Source organism: Paramisgurnus dabryanus, chromosome 15 (genome assembly GCF_030506205.2).
Source record: "Paramisgurnus dabryanus chromosome 15, PD_genome_1.1, whole genome shotgun sequence".
NCBI classification, from domain to species: Eukaryota; Metazoa; Chordata; class Actinopteri; order Cypriniformes; family Cobitidae; genus Paramisgurnus; species Paramisgurnus dabryanus.
Genome location: NC_133351.1, coordinates 18,623,032 through 18,644,557, shown reverse-complemented (window position 1 = coordinate 18,644,557; position 21,526 = coordinate 18,623,032). Strand labels below are relative to the sequence as shown.

Below are 21,526 nucleotides of genomic sequence, written 5' to 3'. Positions count from 1 at the left end.
ACTAGAATTTATCTCTCCGTCACTGTACAGTAGATGCTACGATTGAGGTGCGCGGGAAGAGAGACGCCTCGGGTACGAGTTACACGAGGCATCACGAGGCAGCTGTCTTATCTAAGCATTTTTTAATCTAGAGGGATGATGTCATAACGCTCTGTCAGGGATGTTTACTGCCTCACTTTCACCTTGTGCAGCATGAAGCGATTATCACCTGATCCTCTTGGCTGCATTCAGAACAGTCATAGACGGCCTCAGAATAGCACCTCAGGACTGTGGCTTCCCCCTCACCTCTCTGCACTGTTTTTGGTAGCATCCAAAATAAACTGGGCGGGTGTGATTCTCCTCGACCATGAAGGGAGAATGTTTTTTTTTTAATAATTTTCCCAAATATTTTCAAATAAGACATGTTTTGGTCAAATTAGGTAAACACAAGTCAGGAGGGTTTTGTGTGATTACTTAAAAAAATGTGTGTCTCAGTAAATTTACATTAGTTAATACAATAAACTATAATTTTATATTTGACTGTAATTCAAGCAGTATATTTAATAATGTTTGTACATTTTTAAATTGTATTTACACTAATAGTGTGGACACTCTTCTAACCTGTAGGCTCTTCTCTCCTTGTGTGTCTGCAGGAAAGCGGCCTCACCAATGCCAGATTTGTAAGAAGGCCTTCAAACACAAGCACCACCTCATCGAGCACTCACGCTTACACTCGGGCGAGAAACCCTACCAGTGTGACAAATGTGGCAAGCGCTTCTCCCACTCCGGGTCCTACTCGCAGCACATGAACCACAGATATTCCTACTGCAAACGGGAGGCGGAGGAGCGCGAAGCCGCCAAACAAGACAGCCACGACAATGGCGGACCCCTGGAGCCCACGGAGCTCCTTATGCGTCGGGCTTACCTTCAAGGACTAGGACCCTTGGGGTTTTCAGATCCAGAGGACCAGGCCGAGGACATTATGCGAGAAAATAGCATCTTGAGAGATGGAACTGGGGGCGGGGCTAGACAGGCAGAGGAGGCGTATCCGGAAGTGACTGACAGGCAAGAGACAGGGTTGATGGAGGAAGACGAAATGGAGGCGGAGGAGCAGAGATTTGACACTCCTGATGGGACAGCAAAGGATAAGAAAGAAAGAGAAATGACAGGAGGGACTGAGGACGAGAGTTCGGAAGAGGGGAAATTTGCGAGCAAAATAAATCCTGACGGCGAGAATGAGGATGCTGATTAACTACTGCATTTCGGATTAAGCGTCCTGCATTTGTTGTTTTCGTATTCTCTCAAGCTTGTATTATGCCCTTCTTCCGCCCCTTCGGAGGGACTTTGAGCCAGATTCACATGTGTACCACACTGCCACGTCTTGGTTATCTGAGCGTGTGCCTGAGGCTTGCACTCTTCAATATTAAGAGTGGAACTCCAAACACAGGCATCAAAAACTAGGCTGGATCTTGAAGGAATCCATATTATGCAAAACTAAGTGAAAACGATTGTCAAAATGTAAAAAAAAGGAAAGGTTTTCAAAATGTACAGTGTTTTCAGCCAGAAAGCTATGCGGTGCTGATTTCCATATAACTCCTGTGTTTCATTGTGGTTGTAGCACAAGCCTGGGAATTGCACTCTTAAAAAGTATTACAAAAACTGAAAAATAAAAAACACAAAAAAGAAAAAAAACTTCTTGGGTTAAAAAAGATATTTGCCTATATATGTACTTATACTGCGCTTAAAGATGCAGTAGTGTGTCAGTGTTATATTTCGTCTATCACTAACTGTGATACCATTGGTTTTACCTTTCTTTACCTGACCAGCCACACAACGTTTAGGGTCTCACCATGGCTTTTTTAATAAAGCTACTTTAACTAAACGAAACCTATTATGATTCTTAAGCATACAAAGTCTTAACGTTGGCCAGGGGCGGATGGAAAGAAACTGTAATGATGACGGCTCATTGTATGAGACTGCGCCAGAACCCCTGTGTTTTTTCGTTTGAGAAAAGCCTTATATGCAAACCCTTTCACCTGTGTTTTCTGCAAGTGCCATCCTTGTACAGTATAATGCGAAGTCAACTATAGTGTTCTCTTTGCACCTGCTTTAGTATTAAATGAAATATTTCACTGTGTCATTTGAAATACCTACGTCAGTATTAGTATATCTAGACTGCAGTTGTTTAGTTTACATATTGTTTGTGCAATTTTCTGTATTTTTTTTAAGATCATCTGTCAGTATTACCTTGGTTTGTTTCGTTTTGTTTTGTTCAATACAAAATTCGTTTTTATTTTAAACTACCATTTTATTTATGTGACTCATTTTATATTTCCTAATTATATTTATTTCATACTGTAGTGTACAGTATTATAGTTCCTTGATATAGATATATTTTAGTAAATAAGGATCCTTACAAGTGGAGCAAATTTTACGTAAAGAGAGCATTTATTGTATCTGGAGCGATCGCTGTGAATTGCTCTTCATACTACACTTACCTGATGAAGGAGAATCTACAATTTGGGAACTTTTGATACAATAGCCTATTGTGAAAACACTGTATTTTTGACTGAAAGGAAAAAAATTCCACTTTATTCATCTTATTTGTTTTTCCTTTTCCCTTTTTTTAGCTAAAGAAATAAAGGGGGGCTGTGGTTGTTGGGATTTTTGAAATGTCTGTTGAAGTATAATTTAATTTTTAATTTGTAATTTCTCTTGAAAATGAACTTGCTCAAATAAATGTAGCCCAATTTAATTTTGAAAGCCTATGTAATGTCACTTGAAATTACTCACAAATTGACAAACACGCATTTATTATCATTTGGTTATTTTAAATACAGTATAATCATACCTATATAGTAAAAAAAACAACACAACAAAGACTATGTATCAATAATTGGCTTATTAGCATATTTGTATAATGTAAGCACGTATGTATCTGTGTGTGTGTGTAAGTTTCTAAACGAACACAGAAATATGTTGTTAGTGTCATCCATATTATAAATCACCTCACAGCTATCAAAAATCAGACTTTAATGTTCCCCATATCATTTTCTCGGCTATCATTTAATTAACTACTGGAACCTTTACCTTTTGATGTGAATTACACATAGCAATATAATCCACCTTATCAAAGTCTCTCACAGTATGATAGCCTTCTATTAGTCTCTTTGAAGTTGAATGATGTTGGGTTGCGCTAAATTAACATCAGCTGCAGGCTGCCAAACTGACTGTGAAGTCTCCACACTGAAACTCTAAGGAGTTTCATTAACCATGACCTTGCTAATTTTCTCAACTCACATACTCATCTCAAGTTTAATTTTCAACGAACCATTCACGACACTTTTCTACCCGCAGGGATGTACAGTCCATTTCATTTTAAAAGCTGACAGTACTGTATAAAGAAACCCTATTAAAATAACAGCTTAAGTTTTTTCTTCTGCAATACACTTTTCTTCACTGTCCAGTTTTTGTAGATGGGTTTAAAATAAACAAATAAATGCATGGTTGTATACATTATGTATGTACGCCTGAAATAAATATTTGGAACAATCTACTTTCCACTATACAGATTGACAGTTTAATGCTAATTAAATTCCACTGACATAGTAGTGTAATTATTTATATGACATGAAGCTGGGGCAGTCATTCTGTTTATGCACTCCTCCATCCAGGTAAAGTATCATTTTGTAAAACTTAGTACATAAGAAAATAAGAGGTCCAGTGATTTATTGAGGCACTACAAAATAATGAAAGGATAAACGTTAAATAAGGTTTAAACTCATTTATTTAAAACTGTGGGTAGGATCTGCTGAGCTAGTCATACGTTGCCCTGAACACGCACGCGCCCGCACGCACCCCCACACAAAATTTAACTGAAATACGGTATAAAACAAAAGCAGCAAAATATGAAGCGATTTCCTAGTAAAGTAGACAATTACAAATACCAATATACGAAACATTTGCATAAATTTGATAAGAAAACATTGATTGCTACTATGTGATAACATTCATTGTAGGCTATAGCTTTTAATAAGTACATACATTAGAAGCAATAGAAGTCTTCTGAAAAAGACGCTTACATCTTTCATACATTTACAATTTCATACATCATTTAGATTTACATGGAAATCCCGATTTGATTTATTATGATTTCATAGTAGTAAACATTTAATAAAACTTAAACTGTAATCTATATTTGATGTATTTTTAGCGGGATGATGCAGTGGCACAACACTGTATGTAAATACTGACAAGATAAGCCAAGACGCGCAACTATAACAATATAGAAACCGTGGAGACTGAGCTCGTTTTCAAGCAGCGTGTGTGTGAAGCACATGCAGATCTGAAGAGCGTCCTCGCGCAGTGACGTCATGACGTAAAACACGCCAGGCTTTCAGGAAGAGGTAAGATTGAATACAACACGCGGGTATTTTACTGTCTTTGACTGTCCTTTACTGATTTAAAACTATTTAGTCACTTACAGAGGACGCTATTAACTAAAAGCTGACTTGAATATATTCTTCTGTCTCACGTCTAAGCTGTCGTCTTCAAATGAAAAGTGCATTTGTTCTCGTTTCTGTAACGTAAATATGAAGATTTATGAAACATATTTTCTTTATGTCGTGTAACTTACTGTGTAGTGCAACTTTGATAAGCTGTTTAAAATAAACATCAAACGTTTTTGAAGGCATTGTGCTTGTCCAACATTAGTAAAATGTGTTGTGGTGACTGCAACGTTAACGTTACATCTGTTAAAACTGACTTGACAAATCCACTAAAGATGTCACTACTAGTTGTTTAAAGTAATTGCAAAAAAGCGGCACAGAGTTAGTTCAAAGTAAATGGTAGCTGATAATTGCTATAATTTTTGTATCTTTGCAATGACATTTATAGATTTTTCAATGTAGCTTAAGTGTCAAAATATGTCTAATGTATGGGAGGACACTGACTATAAGTTTGCTAAACACATGAAACTAAATGATCTTTAAAAATTATTTCACACTTTACTCTTAATGTTCCCACATGAAGTAATGAATTGGTAAATTTTAGTAAATATTGTAGTACAGTGCAGTAAAATTCCTAGATTCTATACTGGTTTTAAACCTTACCATAGTAAATATTAAAGTACACTACTGTATAAGTATTTACTACAGCTTATCAATTCACTATAGTTATTATTATATATGACTATAGTATACATTAATTACTATACAAAGTGAAGTAATTACTATTATATATACTACATTACTATTAGATTAGATTAGATTTAGATTATTCTTTATTGTCGATTCTTCACATGTTTCAAGCATACAAAGCAAAATGCTGGTTGTCCTCCAAAAACATCCTCATGGAAGTTTCCTTATTAAAGGAATAGTCCATTTTCTTAAAAGAAAAATCCAGATAATTTACTCATCACCATGTCATCCAAAATGTTGATGTCTTTCTTTGTTCAGTCAAGAAGAAATTATGTTTTTTGAGGAAAACATTGCAGGATTTTTCTCATTTTAATGGACTTTAATGGACATCAACACTTAACACCTAACAGTTTTTTTTCAACGTAGTTTCAAAGGACTATAAATGATCCCAAACGAGGCATAAGGGTCTTATCTAGCGAAACGATTTTCATTTTTGACAAGAAAAATAACAAATATACACTTTTAAACCACAATTTCTCGTCTAGATCTGGTCCAGTGCGACCTAACGTAAATGCGACGTAGGGAGGTCACGTGTTACATATATAAAATGCACATTTGCGGACCATTGTAAACAATTAACTGACACAAAGACATTAATTAGTATCATTCCACATACAACAACGTCGGAACGGTCATCTTCCAACACACTTGTAAACACTGGGGCGGAGTTTTGCGTTCGTCCTCTGTGACCTCTTGACATCATGACGTATTGCGTGAGGTCACGCTGACGCTTTCAGGACTGGATCTAGACGAGAAATTGTGGTTTAAAAGTTTATATTTGTTGTTTTTCTTGTCAAAAATGAAAATCGTTTCGCTAGATAAGACCCTTATGCCTCGTTTGGGATCGTTTATAGTCCTTTGAAACTCTGTTAAAAAATATATATTTTTAAAATAAAAACAAATTATAGTGCCACTGACTGAAAGGAGTCTAAGCCATTAATAGCATGCAAGATAGTCCTTATAAGGATATTGATTAACATCTGCCGATCAATGGCTATAGCTGCCGGTAAGTGAGACACCATACCAAACAGAATGTTATCATCACAATATATTTGCCACAGATATTGCCCAAAGTTTTTTTTAGAACCACCAGAATTGTGCTGCATATCACCAATCATTACTCTAAAAACTACAATATGATGCAGAGTAGTTGCCGCAGCTGTTAATTCAAATGCTTTCATGTGGAGCAGCTGTGTTTTGGTTGAAATGAGTCTAAGAGAGGAAGTGGAGAATGCAACCTTAAAATGTCACATTCGCATGGCTTAAATATGCATCATTTGATAACTCTTGTATTGAGGAGCAAAGTGACGTGGACGACGTTGCTCACAAAGGTTATTGCTCTCACTCATTTTTGTGTTCTATTAGGATTGTGATGTGCACATCTGTTGTTCCTGATGCTTTTGGCATATTTATAGATATTATGTAGACAACAATAGACTATAGAATTATCTTACTGTGATTTTGTCATCTATTTATTTTATAAGTTTGCATTGCTTAATTTGATGACTAAGCTAGATTTGATTGTAATGTCTTTATCAATACTGTATGAACCATAAATGAAGGACAAGCCGTGCATTACACTTTAAGCCGAGTGGAAATACACACACACATAGAAACATAATTAGAAATGTGGGTACTTTTGGTAAAATGAAATTGCTGCACGGTAACTTGGAACATTACATTTGCATATTCATTCCAGTAAATTGTTTAGATTAGGAGAGCAGTGATTTAAGTAATAAAAAAGTCTTATACATAATGAATGAATGATATATTGATAATGATATATTTCTTGTAGGTTCTTAAATGGTATATTTTTGGTTAACAAAAATAAATGCAGTGCATACTGTATATCTTTTTAAAGTCAACTATATTTCTTATCTGATCAGTCTGTATAGTAACTAGACACAATTTCCTCCATAAGACACTTTAAGTAAGCCATCCCTTTTCAAATTGTGGTTATGCTAGACCATTTTTTTTTCTAAAGATCCAAATGATTTGTACAGGAACCGAGCGTTTTAAATATAGTCGACTGTGCTTTTGTTTAATTCAGATTGTTGTAGTCTGTCACCTAATTGTCATCCATAAATGATAAAGAATCAGGTTAAACTCTTCAATTCCTGGCACACGATTAGTGTGCCTGTCGCTCGCTCGCTTCATCTCCCTCGGCCGAGTGTGCAGTGATTAGCATGTAAGCGCTAGCATGTAATTACAGCGCAGCTTCTTTTCCTTTAATGATTACTGTTAACACAAAGCCTCTGCTGAGGTGAATGAGGACACAGCTCACTCTATTAAAAGACAGAACAGACACTTGGATGGGCTGAAAATTTAATTCGTGGAAAATGTGAACTTCCTCTCGCTTTTCTAATGTGAGATCAAAGGCGTTTATGAATAACACTTTGTGCCCTCGGTGCGTGTGCTGAACCTTCTGAAAGTGTCAGCGTCTATCTGAGCATTTGGAATTAAAAGGTTTCAGGAACAAATGACTATCATTTCACAAGGCTTAATAGTGTTTTAGTTGATTGGGATGCCACTCAGCTTGGCAGAAGCTGTCTGGAGGTTGAAGAATGTGTGGAGGCAACATTCATTAAACCAGTTTGTTAAACAATATCATCATAGAAAAGCTTTTTTGACGCATTTATTTCATGCCGCTTGAGCTGAGGAAAATTTATTACCCATGTCAAATGACAATTGGATGGTAGAGCATTTATGTTAATTCGCTTTTCTATTTTACCTCATTCTGTATAATTTTGAACAACCTTAGGATGTGTAAAGTCAAAGATTTAAGATATTAGTCAGGAGTATCTCAGTGGTATTTACTCATCTGACCCCAACTTTTGTTTTTAAGGGGATTTTTAGATTTTCAATAAGATAACTTGTTAAAAATAAATACGAACTATAGGTTTGGTATATTCAATGGAGACGTGCCATGAAGCCCACTCTCTGAACTTTACGTGGCTCAGTGTGGCTGCCCCACTTATTCATGACCCAAACAATACACCAAATAATTTGTTTTTCTCTGTGTAGGTTTCACAATTTAATGCGAGCAACAAGCTTTTGGAAATGTCTGTTGCAGTTCTTGATTTTACCATTCATCATGTAGCACTCATCTGTCATCATGACTCAGAGAGAAAGTTAAAGCATAGGCTGTTTTTCAGGTTAACTATTCTAAATTGAGTTTGGATTTCATGTGAGTGGTAAAATGTATGCAAGTTGGCGTAGATTTGTTTTTATTGGGGCTGTTAAAGTCTCAACGGTTTTTTTGATCATTGTACAAATATTGGGGCTTATTGAGCATGAGTTTTCTGTCGTGTTATGTAATATGTGATGACAACAATTATGCAAGTGTAAAGAATAAATAAAATTCGCTAAAAATCTCTAATTTCTTCCCTCCATTTAAAAAAAAATGTTTTAATTTTTTAAAGTTTGTGCCCAATTTATTCTTCTTAAAAACATTTTTTTTATGTTAATGTCATGGAATTGTAAATTTTCAAAAAAAAAAAAACAATATTTTGAAGAAAGAGATCTCCCAAAAATAAAACTAGCGCATAATGTACGTGACTTCCTTTATTCATCTGAACACAAGCAAATAATTTTATTTTAAAATGCCATTAGTATTTGGTTATCTTCTCATAACTAGTTTCCATATGCAGTGGTGGCCGGTGACTTCCTTTTCGAGGGCTAACGATGCAAAGCTCGTCACAACGTGTATTTAGCCTGTCATGTGTGTGGCACGTCATGTCAAAATATGTGTTCGGCGCATCATGTAAACTTATGTTCATCACACGTCTTTTCAAAATACATGTCTGCTGCAGATAGGGCTGTCACAATGATTAAATAATCGCCTGATTTCAGATCACCGCAATGACTGCACATCTCTCTAAAAAACACAAGGGGGAGCTGCAACTCCTGTAGAAATGAGACCTTATTAGATTAATTTAAAATATGTGTTATGTGTATTAATATTTACTGCCAGGTACTGTAAACGTTGCAAAATATTAAATTTAAATAATCACATCAATGTGTGAATATTATTTCATAAACAAACAAAAAAGTATGAGAATTAATTGTCAAAGCAATAAAACAGACAATTAATCGTAATAATCACCACAATTTATTAGGCAATTAACCGTCAGCCAAATTTCATAACCGTGACAGCCCTAGCTGCAGACGCATTGAAGGGATAAATGACAACAGATACTCGCTTAATCTCATATGTAATCAGATTTTAGTGTTAAGTTAGTGTCTTGCGAGTACAGGTATTTTGTAAATGTGAGCGTCTCTTTTATCATAAACTCTTTTGATGCGTGTGCAGCAGGCGCGCATTTTGACAAGACGCATGATGCACATGGTTCACATGAAGCAACGAACACATATTTTGCCATGACGAGCAACACACATGACACTCCAAACACATTTTGAATTTGCGCCCCTTGGAAGAAAAGTTACCAGCTGCCACTAGCCAACTGCACGTTTTGTCATAAGACATGCAAGAAGTATTGAGATTTGAGGTTATTAACATGATGCCATACTGTATTTAAATTACCTTTTGTAAAGCAGAAAGCTTCTTCAGATGCTAATGGTTCTTTATGGAATAATTTATCCAAAATTGTTTCTTTTACAGTATGACATCGTGAAGCATCTTAAAGTATTATTACATTTTCAAAAAAAAAATCCTGATAATTTACTCACCCCCATGTCATCCAAAATGTTGATGTGTTTATTTGTTCAGTCGAGAAAAAAATAAGTTTTTCAAGAAAAATATTCCAAGATTTTTCTCATTTTAATTGACTTTATTGAACCCCAACAGTTTACAGTTTAAATGCAGTTTAAAATTGTTGTTTCAATGCAGCTTCAAATGGCTCTAAACTAGGGCTGTAACGATTAATCGTGTGTCCCATTAAAATGTATTTTAAATCGTTTCTGTGTTTCATGCACAGCTTGTGTGTGTACTACAGTGTTTTGGTCAGTTCGAAGTCCTTATCAATCTAAAATCATTATGAGTCAGAGTCGTTTATAACGTGCATTTGAAAAAGCAACACTCGTTAAACAAAAACATTCAAAATATTCTTTATTATCATGAAAATACAGGGCTCGAAATTGCGACTATTTTGGTCGCATATGCGACCGAAATTTAATCAGTGCGACCTTAAAATATATTTGGGAGCATTTGTGCGACTGCCCATTTTGTTGTGTGGTGCGACTTGATTTAGATTGTGATGCTGCGTGCTGCTGTCCCAGGTTCAGTGTTCTCTCCAACGTTACATAACCAATCAAATTTCACCATTAAGTTCTTACGTTTTAATGAAGACCGCAGATTGGCTAATATGAGCGTCAGTCATTCCTTGTTGCCGTGCTACGTTGGTACGTGAAGCGCGAAAATGTGAAAGACGAACTGCGAGCATGACGAGAACGAGCCGATTACAGCCAATGTTACTACTGTAATTAATGACGACGATCCGGATTCAAATGCGACTCCACCACCGGACAATAAGACTTGACGTTAAACCTTTCGGAGAGAGTGGTTTAAAGATTACGAGTGTCTCCGCTATGAGAATGGCTCGATGTAACTTACTGTGTTTACTGTAAATCCTGTAAAACGGCGTTGGTGGCGGAATCAAAACATTTTAAGCGCCAGACCTTGCTTAAACATGGCGAAAGTGCCAAAAACACAAGTAGTGTCAAGATAAATGTGTTCATTATTGATGGAGACACCGACCTGTCTGTCAAAGAGTGTTTGATAGTGTATGTGCGCATGCGCTGGTGAATGGACATCCGACAAACATCCTTGTGGTCCATGTTGATGTGGAACACGACAATGATGGTATGTTTTTATAGTATTTTTTAAAACATTGCCTATTTAGTAGTAATAGCATCCTGGTAATGCAGTTATCAATACCAATATATATATTAGCCTTCTATATTAGGGTCACTTTTGTAATGTCCCAGTTAATCAGTGTTTTACGTGTTTGCTAGATTTTCTATTGTAATCTTAATCATTTTACCTGTAATTGTTAAATTATTATTGCTATACTATTTCAACAGCATTTGGGTATTAATTTTGGAATCTATACAGCAAAAAATAAAATAAATAGAAGACCAAATTTTAAATGCTGGGTATGGTGGCGTTTTATTTTTAATAAAATAAATCTATTAACATATACATTGTAGTTTTGGTGCCTTTTAATTTTTTGGTTGGATGCGCCTAAATTTTTGCTGGTGCTCCTAACTCTTTAAAGTTGGGAGCACCAGTGCTACCAAATAAAAAAGTTAATTTTGAGCCCTGAAATACCTGAAACCATTTGAAGAACAGAAATATAAAAATCCTTATTGACATTTCCTGGAATTACATTTGTAATGCTACTTCTTCTGTGGCACAAAGAGAGTTTCTGCACGAGAGTGCCCCCTGGCTTTGGGATGTGCCGAGATTTCAATGTAATATAGTTCAAATTAATTCACTGAGAAATTCCGCATTTGCACGATTAATCGTTACAGCCTTACTCTAAACAATCCCAAACAAGGCATACGGGTCTTATCTAGCAAAATGATTTTCATTTTCGACAAGGAAAATCAAAAATATGCACTTCTCAACCACAACTTCTCATCTTGCACCAGCCGTGTGACGCACCAGCTCGACCTCACGTAATGCGTCATCATGCCAAAAGGTCACGGATGATATATGAAACTACCACATAAGTGTTTACAAGTGTGGAGAAAGAGGACCGTTCTGACTTTGTTGTATGTGGAATGATACTAATTAATATCTTTGTGTCAGTTTATTCTTTAAAATGGTCCACAAATGAGCGTGTCACATATAACGCGTGACCTTTCGACGCCATTACGCAATCACGTGAGGTCGCGCTGATGCTCGCAAACACATTCGTAATTGTGTTTTGTTAAGTTCGGGGAACAGCTTCTGCTCAGTGTCAGTAATCCTAAATCCAAAATACCGCCATATAACAGACTTAGAGTTAGGGGTGTGCCGGTTTCAGAATTGGTGATGACGGTTATGACGTGAGTCAAATGTGACGGTTCATCACATAACCGTCTGTGGGGGGCGTTTTGCTCGTTTAAATGCTCGTGGATTGACGGGAAACTGTCATTTTACCATAAAATCATGAATGTGATGCCAAGTGTGTTTTAAACAGTAATAACTTTGAAAAAATTAACAGAAAGCAATGAAATATTAAAAAAACACACTGTTGCCAGAAGACTGCGCTGTCACTCTCTGCCCAGCATAAATTAATCCTCTAGCTATCATCTATTTTAATAATCTTCAGAGAAACAGATTTGTGCATTGGGCTTTTTATGTCTGTAATTGTATCTATATCTGTCATTACATGGACCAGAACAGCACGAAAACAATGTGGATTAAAAGCGTATTGAAGAGGTTTTGCTCATAAATGCGCAGGTAAAAGAAAGTAATATGAACTTGAGATTGTTATTAAACGCAGCCGGTGTAAAAGCACAATGGCCACGCGCAGCAAACACTCTCCGCAGACGCGCTGCACAGTGCTCACCCGGCGTTTGAATAAACTAGACACTGATTAGCTACTTGCTCTACGTTTCTTTAAAATTAACAGCAAGACAACTAGCAGTGAATGTGCGTTCAAGAGAGTTAGTAGATTAGCATGGGAGGATTTGAACTTGAAAAGCGGAGTGTACTGACGCCTTTCCGCGGTTAAAACAACATTCCTTCTCATGGTCATTCATGTTTATTTGATGCTATAAATTAACTAGAAGGAAGAGATGATTGGAAAGGTGAGACTTTGTTTAATATGTTAAATCTCAAAAGTAACCGAAAAGTAACCTGGTCTGTCCTGTATGTCAGCGCGTTGTCAGTGTCTGCTCCGCTCTGTATTTTTCACTGCGTGAGAACGTGAGGGGGCGTGTAACACAGACTGTTAACAATTGTTTTAAATAGTATTTAAAAATTCTTTATGATAAAAAATGTTTTAAAAAATATTTTAATAACACGGTTTTGGCGGTTATAGAGTTCTAATGACGGTGTTCAAGTATAACCGTCGGTCTCACGGTTATATAATGACCGTCACACCCCTACTTAGAGTTTTTTTTTTTTGGCTACCAGATAACTGTCAATCTCCTCTGCATCCATTTTCGCTCTGGTATCTCCGCGCTGCGCACACACAAGTGACGATTAATCGTCTAGCACTAATTTAAACTGTAAATTGTTGGGGTCCAATAAAGTCTATTAAATTGAGAAATATCCTGGAATGTTTTCCTCATAAAGCTTAATTTCTTCTTGACTGAACAAAGAAAGACATCAACATTTTGAATGACAAGGGGGTGAGTAAATTATCAGGATTTTTTTTAGGAAAGTGGAGTAATCCTTTAAATTTTAATCGTAATCTAATTTTTTTTATTAATTAGTAAAGTGGGATTTCAGAAAATGATCCGCACACTGGACAAGAGGTACCAGCTGCCCTCTCGAAACTATTTCTCTCAAATAGCGATCCCTAAACTGTAAAACTCTAGTTCAAAAGGAAATGGCTACGGTGACGTTGTACAAATACACATTATTATTTTGCTTCAGAAGTCATAAGTGCTTTATGCTTCATAGTCAGCTATAGAAATAAAGTTATATAAAATATGGCAAATCTGTTACCGAAGAATGCTTATTACTACCTCAAAAATACATAATATTAGTACATCAAAGGTACATACTGGTACCAAATACATATCTGTACCTATAAGTACGTATTGGGACCTTTTTGTAGGGTCCTCCCCCTGCTGGGGTACATATTTTGAAAATTTTTTGACCAGCTGTAGTATTACTTCATAAGGATCACTGCATATACCTTATTTTATTTTATTTTATTTTATTTTTATTTTGTTCCTCACTGAACAATCATAATTTCAATGCCCCATTTTATTTGCTTGGTGTTTTCTCTTGGAAAAAGCCCTAGTTGAGTCTCATCCTCATGTTGTTTCCTTGCATCACTCGAGTCTAATTTTAAGTGATCAGCCGTGGCTTTGGTCTGCTGTGTGGGAGTATATAATCCAATATTTCATTCTGGCTGAATTAGCCCTCCAGAAAGACCACATCACTTTAAGGCGTCCTCCTGCCCTGTCTGAGTCCATTGCGGGTGATGACGCACACACACATACACACTCAAGACATCCACGGATGGCTAGAGGCTGTTAAAATGAGGTGTCGCGAGTTGGCTCACACGCTCCAATGCGCCATGTTTCTGGGTGCTTGTCACTGGGCAGTGCCATGCTATACGCCCCCCTGTACTGGCACTTATTGGTGCCATTGGTAGAGTCACTTTCACTGATGGGTTTAATCGTCAGGATTGGTACTGGCTCTGGATATGACGTCTTCATGCTCTGCCCCTGCGGATAGATCAGATGCATCCCTTTTTTCATACTCTGAGGCCGTGTCTCTCAAAAGCAGCCTCTTCCCCAGTATTCAGAGAGCCAAAGGAAATCCTGCATTTCATCTGGAATAATGCAGATTAGATAACAGCCTGTCTCCTCGGGGAACAAGTATGTTTTTCCGTGAAATGGGAGGATGGAATATGTTCAGTTTACATTTATGGATAAACGTATAGGGGCTGGTACACTGACCTTGATTCAATGAAAATGTGTATTCAATCTTCTGCATTTTTGTCTTTAAAATATTCTGTTTTAATACTTTTATTTTTTATATATTAATATCATATGCTACACTGTCAGAAAAAAATGGTCACAATATGTATCCCAGCTGTCACTAGGGCACTTCCCTTTAAAAATGGTCTCAATATGTGCCACTGTAGATAATTGGTACCAATGTACCTCAAGTACTAATATGACGTTAGGTCCAAAGCTGTATTTTTGAAAGAGTACCACCCCAGCGACAGCTGGTATATATTTAAAAAAATTCTGGCAGTGTATATTGCATATAAAATCTTTATATCTATATGTCTTCACAGATGTGTATTATGTATTTTAAAACCTAATTGGCTTACTGTACACCTGCTTACACCTCAGTTGGTAGTGCATTTAGTTAGCAGTGCAAAAGTTGTGGGTTTGAGCACAAGGTAACACCCATACTGATAAAAATAATGTGTAGCTTGCTATGCACTGTAGGCTGCTTTGGATAACAGCATCTGCAAAATATGTACTCTATTGTCCAGAATCCCAAATTATAAGAAAACAAGTCCAAGCGTCAAGAAGAAAAGCCACTGCTGTCAAGCTAAATTTGATATTTGGTCACTTTCATGAACTTGAACATTCTTCAAACATGAGGGGTGGGGTAGTACTAAATAATGGCATAATTTTAATTATTAACTTTACTTTTAATTTCCCTGTTATACTGTTTTTTCGGTGGCCCATTGCTGGAGTTACGCTTTATGCACAGATGCTTTTTGAATGCGCTTGAAAGATGACTCAGGACTCATGACATGATGTTGTCATGATGGTGCTGTTTTTGGTTGTGAGATCAGGCAGCACGGGGTTTCCCTTTCACTTGAACCATGTTGGGCGAACACGTCTACATTAACCCCTCACTTTCCTCTCCATTTTGAGGTTGAATGCTTTCACGCCTTACCTGTGTAACATGCAGGCTCTGAGTTAAAGGGTAAAGGTAAATCACTGTGCGAGAAAAAAATCCCACTCGGTGTATCCGAGCGTTTGGAAAACCCCAGCCTTTCAGGTTAGATGCTTAAACCTACATTTCTTGTTACATTTCCCTTTTACGATGTTTTGGTTAATTTTCACATGTTTGCTCGGCAGTGTTCTCATCTATTGGTAGAGAATAGTTTGTTTGGATGGTTATGTTGAATCGACAGCTAAAATAGTAAAAATTTGTTAATACGGAAGCCCAGGGAAATGGCTATTGGCTGTGAGTGTCAGCCTTACTTATTGCATCTTTGATTTATTTGCCAAAATAACATTTAGATAAATTTCCTGCCAGTTTGCTGAAGTATTTAGTTTTTTGCTGCATAACTCATTTTGCACTTCAGTTATGACTTGACCCTCTGCTGTGACACGTTTATGATGAAATTCTAGGTGACTTGGAAAGTACTGTACGTGGGTGAATTTTTATTAACCCCCTGTTCCAATATGTAATCATTGTTCATAAGCTATTAAAATGCTATTTTCATTATGAATAGTATTTATGGTCTTCATTTATGTGAGTCATTAAAATTAAATTTCATTTTATGCTTGAACGTTTTCGTTCTTTTGAACGGTTTTCACATTTCTGCCTCTCACGTTGCAGATATCAGCTTTGCTTCTGTCTGTTTGGCCCGTCCATGAGTGTGTTGTTGCTGGAGGCCTTTAATGGCGGCTCTCACAAACAGCTGCTTGATCTTCTTCAGGAAGGTGTTGAAGACTGTGTAAGCTTCACTTTGCCTGCAAAGAAATGGCACTGGAGGGCCAGAACATCAGCCCTGTACTTTATGCAGACAGTTCCAGCCAGTTCCTCCTACAGGTCAGAACACATGTATTCATGCATTTGATTATGTTTGTGTTGGGCTGTGTTGATAAAATCCTTTTTTTAAACAAAAAATATAGTATATGTATATATAATGGAGAAACTTTTTTATGCCATTTAAACATAAAACATTTATTACATAATGAAAGGATAAATATAATAAATAAATAAAATATTGTGGTAATACTTCACAAAAATGTTGTATTTGTTAACAATTAGTAAATGCATTAGCTAACATAAACTATCAAAAAAACAATACTGCTTCAGCATTAATTAGTTTTGGTTTATGTTTATTTTAGCATTTACTAATACATTGAAAAAATAGTGCTAAAAAGCACTAAAAGCTCGTAATCGTAGGAGAACCATTTTTAGTGCTGTGTAGCACCTATAAAGCACCTATGAAGAACCATCCGGGTGATATAGCACCACACATGATTCTATATAGCACAATAGGGTCCTACACAGGTACTACATACAGGGTTTCCCGCAGAAAATTTGTTAGTTAAGGTGGTAGGGTCGTGCAGGTGAGCGGGCCGGGGGTGTGGCAATCAATTTCGTATGCGCATGCGTCATGATAATTTTTATTTATTTAAAACAATCAAATAAAACTCATTTTTGAAGAAACTATGACAGAAAATGAACACAGACTAGATTATTAATGAATTAAATGTTTTATCAACAGGCTAGTTATCCTTCAGACAGTGACGGACCATGTCTTTCTCTCATTTTGGCTATGTGGTGTCTGGTGGAATTTTTTTTTTGGACGACCTAGTTAAGGTGGTAGGGTATCCCAGCTTAGGTGGGCCGCCCGAACTGAAAAGTGCTGCGGGAAACCCTGACATAGGTGCTACTGTATATGGCACTTAAAATGGTTCCCCTATGATTACGAGCCAGTGAACCACTTTTAGTGCTATTTAGCTCCAATTTGTTTATGGAGTGTATATTATTAAAATATGTTTAAAATGTTGACATTAGTTAATTCACCATGAACTAACATGAATAACTTTATTGATGTTAAAGGAACAGTATGTAAGAAATGTATATCAATAAATAATAAAATGGCCCTGATATCTCACTAGACATTAAGAAATTATTTTCATTCAAATACTTATATCACTGACAACAGTGTTCTGGCCAGGATATTGTCATTTAAAAAGTGGAGTTGCAGCCCTCAACTGATGTTTATGTTGTCATGTTGTGTATTGGCCACCAGCTGTGTGATTGCAGTACCAGTTTTAGCCACAAGTTTTGTGATTGCAATACCAGTTGTGCCACAATCCTACATACTGTTCCTTTAACTAACATAAAAAAACTAAAATGCGGAATAACTATATTATTTATTGTTTGTTTATGTTAGTTAATGCATCTACTAATGTTTACTAATACAATCTTATATTATAAGTGTTACCAATATTGTTATATAAATCTTATATACGTCGTTTTTAAACATGTATTTAAATGTTTGTTTGTATATTTGTTTTGCTTTGTCTCCCAAACATGTAAAAGCTAGTTTTTAGTTCCAATTTCTTTTATGTTAAAAATAATATGATAATTGTATGTTAAACTAACAATAAAATTATTATTATTATTATTTTCAGTGTTGGGGTAACGGATTACAAGTAACGTGCATTACGTAATAATATTACTTTTTTGAAGTAACGAGTAAAGTAACGCATTACTTTTTAAATGTACACATTAATATTTGAGTTACTTTTTCAAAAAACTAATGCAAGTTTCTTTTTTAGTTTAATTAATTCGATAAAAAAAAATGATGTACTGAATTCAACTAAACTTAGTCACATTATGTTCTCTATGCATACACGCCTGTGTGGGAACAGTTTGAGTCAGAAACTGAGATGGCAGGTCAGAGCTCGACATTTTTGTGATGAAATATGCAATTTCTGAATGCAGAACTTTTCAGTCATAAAAAGCACCTGCAAGGTCTGAAAGAGATCAAGTTTCAGCCAAGAAAAAGTTACGCAAAAGTAACTAAAAAGTAACGTTAGCATTACTTTCCATAAAAAGTATCGAAGTAACGCAATTAGTTACTTTTTTGGGAGTAACTTAATATTGTAATGCATTACTTTTAAAAGTAACTTTCCCCAACACTGATAATAATAATAATAATAACAACAATAATAATTACTATTATTATTATTATTATTGTTATTATTAATTAAAACAATATTATAATATTAGTGAAATGTAATAATAATGAATAATATCAATCATGTAAGCTAATAAAATAAACGAGTCATGTTTCAATTCTACTTTACATTTATTGAACAGAGAGTACGAACATTTACTCTTTTTTATGTAAATGCACCAATGTAACAAGAACGCGATATAATGGAAAAAAGACAGCAATTTCTGCCTTTTATAACATCACATTAGGTTTGTATCTAAACAAAAGTTTGACATTTGTAGACAATTAGTAAAATAAAGGTTTGACTCGTTTTGAAAGTGTTACTGGTTAGGCAGCTGATGCAAGATAGACACCAACCGTCAATTTTATCAGCCTAGATTATCATCTGCATATGATTATATTTATATTTCAAAGGGCAGTTCATGACAGAAAGTTTATACACTAAATTATCTATATCACGTACAAAACCTCTATGAAGAGTCGGTTCGAATCGAATTTCTATAAATGCAACAAAAAGACACAAACACGTTTAGAGAATAGGATCCGATGGGGACTTTCTTGCTTCCTTTTAGGGACAGAGAAACCGCAGGTGGGTGGGGGAAGCCCTGAACATTCCTTCAGCTGCAATCTCATCTCGCTGCACTCGAAGTAAAGCAAAAGACAAAACAAGCACTTCATTCCTGAAGCCTTCAAATGTGCACTGTCATAACTGTCTCTTACGTGTCAATAGCCTTAAAATCTAATCAGCGTTGCCATGTCCTTGTATTTGAAGCGGCTTGTTGTCTAAAAATATGTGTAGCCCTTGTGTGTATGTAAGCGTTTGCATTACATTATTGATCGCTGTAGGTTGTAGTGTCTTTCTCCTTTTCACAACCCCTTCCTATCACTTAATGATGCGTAAATTGTGCTTTACATGACCGGTTGTATAATTGCAATTTTTTAATATTATTGTAAAAGTTAATTATTGTGATTGTGATGCAATTTTGCAAGTGTTTGATCAGATCAATGAAATCTATTTTGATTGATTCCGTGTAATCTCAATCTCCATTCAGGCCTGGAAAAAAATAAAAAGGTACTAAGGCTACAGACAGTGTGCCAAGTGCAACGCTTGCTTTTCCAATCCGATACCTTTGATCAGGAAACTCCTATGCAATTAGAAACCTGACTAAGCAGATGCTTGCCCACCCACTGTTGGGTCTTATCTTACAGGTTGCTCACAGACCCGTAATGTCTGGTTTGGTTACGGTTGATAGTTTGTACTGGAAAAAGTCAGTGGGCGACAGTTACGGTCATGTCACGACGGAATGGAATCCAACAATGGCTTGCCAAAAGCAAACTGTTGTGAGGGATGCATACACACCTAATCTAGGCTATATATTGTGTGCTAGTTTTTAAAGACGACCGGTTGTGGAGTTACTAAAAGTTCTTGCACCAATTTTTTATTTTTTATTTTTGGTAAGACTGAAAATCGCTTAATAAGGTTTATACGACCTGCTGTCGCGCACATAGATTCAAATCTCCCTCCTCGCCCACCACATTAACCCGGCTGACCTAAAAAGATGCATAATCTCTGGCCTCACCTCCGGTTCAAAGGGAACCAACATAAGCCCTCCTGTTTTATTAGTATTGGATGCACTCCACTTGATAATTTCAACCAGAGACAGGAAAGCAAAGCTAAATATAGAAACCTCCATCATATGGTTTGACTTCAGAGTTGCACTCGGGTGAGGATCAGGAGGTGACGTTTGGCATGCACGGTCTCTGATGGAGATGCGGAATGGACTAATCCCAACACACGGTTTCAGGGGCATGGGACAGTAGAAGCCACCCATTCACACTGATTTGAATGGGGGTGTGATTGGTTTTTCGTATAGTTAAGATTAAGAATTGGTTAGGGGGAGCTGGTTGTAGATTAGCATAAAAGGGACTTTTCGACAGTGGTGGAGTCACGGTCGTGAAGCCGCGGGCTCCCCACATCAAAGAAGCTGGCGAACCGGCTGCAGGGTTAGAGTGACAGGCAGTCGGGCTTCGGAGAGGAGGCTGGGTTCATTTAGGGAGACCAGAACTGAACTTCAAAGCCATCGTCCCATGGCTCTTAGCACATACAAGTGAAATCTTCGATGGTCCCCTACTTGTGTATATAACTAATCTTAAAGGAGCGTTCGTTACATTCAGTAATATTTTGCTCTGAAAGGAGTAAGACACATGGATTTCTGTGTCCACGTGTGTTTTTATTATTTTTACAAATCAGTTTTTGCATCGTGTTAAACATTTAAAATGCCAAAATATGACTATATTCCAAAATATTACTATAAATATGGATTTTTTTTAATTTTTAGATTCATGTACTGTTAGATTTAAATTCTTGTTTATCGAGTCAGTTTTTTAAATGTAGAAACTTTAAGGACTTAAAACTGTTAAAAACCAATAGCAATATTAAAACTGTTCCTATTTATCCCTCAGTTGACCCATAATTTTTATAGACTTCTACACTAAATTTGACTAAGATTTGAAAATACATAATTATATGAATAAGACTTAAAACAGCATTTCACAGTCAGAAATGTAAAAACATAATATGCAACATATTAATATAACACAATATGATGTTTGTACACACTGACACAAAATATTTTATATGTACAAAGCAGTTTAGCCAATTTAATAAATCCTAGACAAATTTTAGCATAGCTTAATAAAACTTTTTTTAGTTTGGTGGTTTACTGTTTTTCACAATTTTGCATTGTTACAATGCAGCTGTGTAGA

General features: G+C 36.1%; 2 protein-coding genes across 6 annotated transcripts in view; both read left to right on the top strand.

The window, feature by feature from the left end:
• The window catches only part of zeb2a (zinc finger E-box binding homeobox 2a), a 62,876-nt gene extending 60,134 nt beyond the window's left edge, over positions 1-2,742 (top strand). For all 4 annotated transcript variants that reach the window (XM_065251606.2, XM_065251604.1, XM_073811998.1 and 1 more), the window contains one exon: positions 633-2,742. In XM_065251606.2, the coding sequence (XP_065107678.1) occupies positions 633-1,231 (599 nt within the window). In that variant the 3' untranslated portion in view covers positions 1,232-2,742. The remainder of the gene's footprint in view (positions 1-632) is intronic.
• Positions 2,743-4,043: 1,301 nt separating this feature from the next.
• The window catches only part of gtdc1 (glycosyltransferase-like domain containing 1), a 54,633-nt gene continuing 37,150 nt past the window's right edge, over positions 4,044-21,526 (top strand). The window contains exons 1-2 of one of the 2 annotated variants that reach the window (XM_065251609.2): positions 4,044-4,385; positions 16,399-16,611. In XM_065251609.2, the coding sequence (XP_065107681.1) occupies positions 16,433-16,611 (179 nt within the window). In that variant the 5' untranslated portion in view covers positions 4,044-4,385; positions 16,399-16,432. Of the gene's footprint in view, positions 4,386-15,663; positions 15,832-16,398; positions 16,612-21,526 lie in introns of those variants that run through there. The other variant, XM_065251610.2, reaches the window with a different exon arrangement.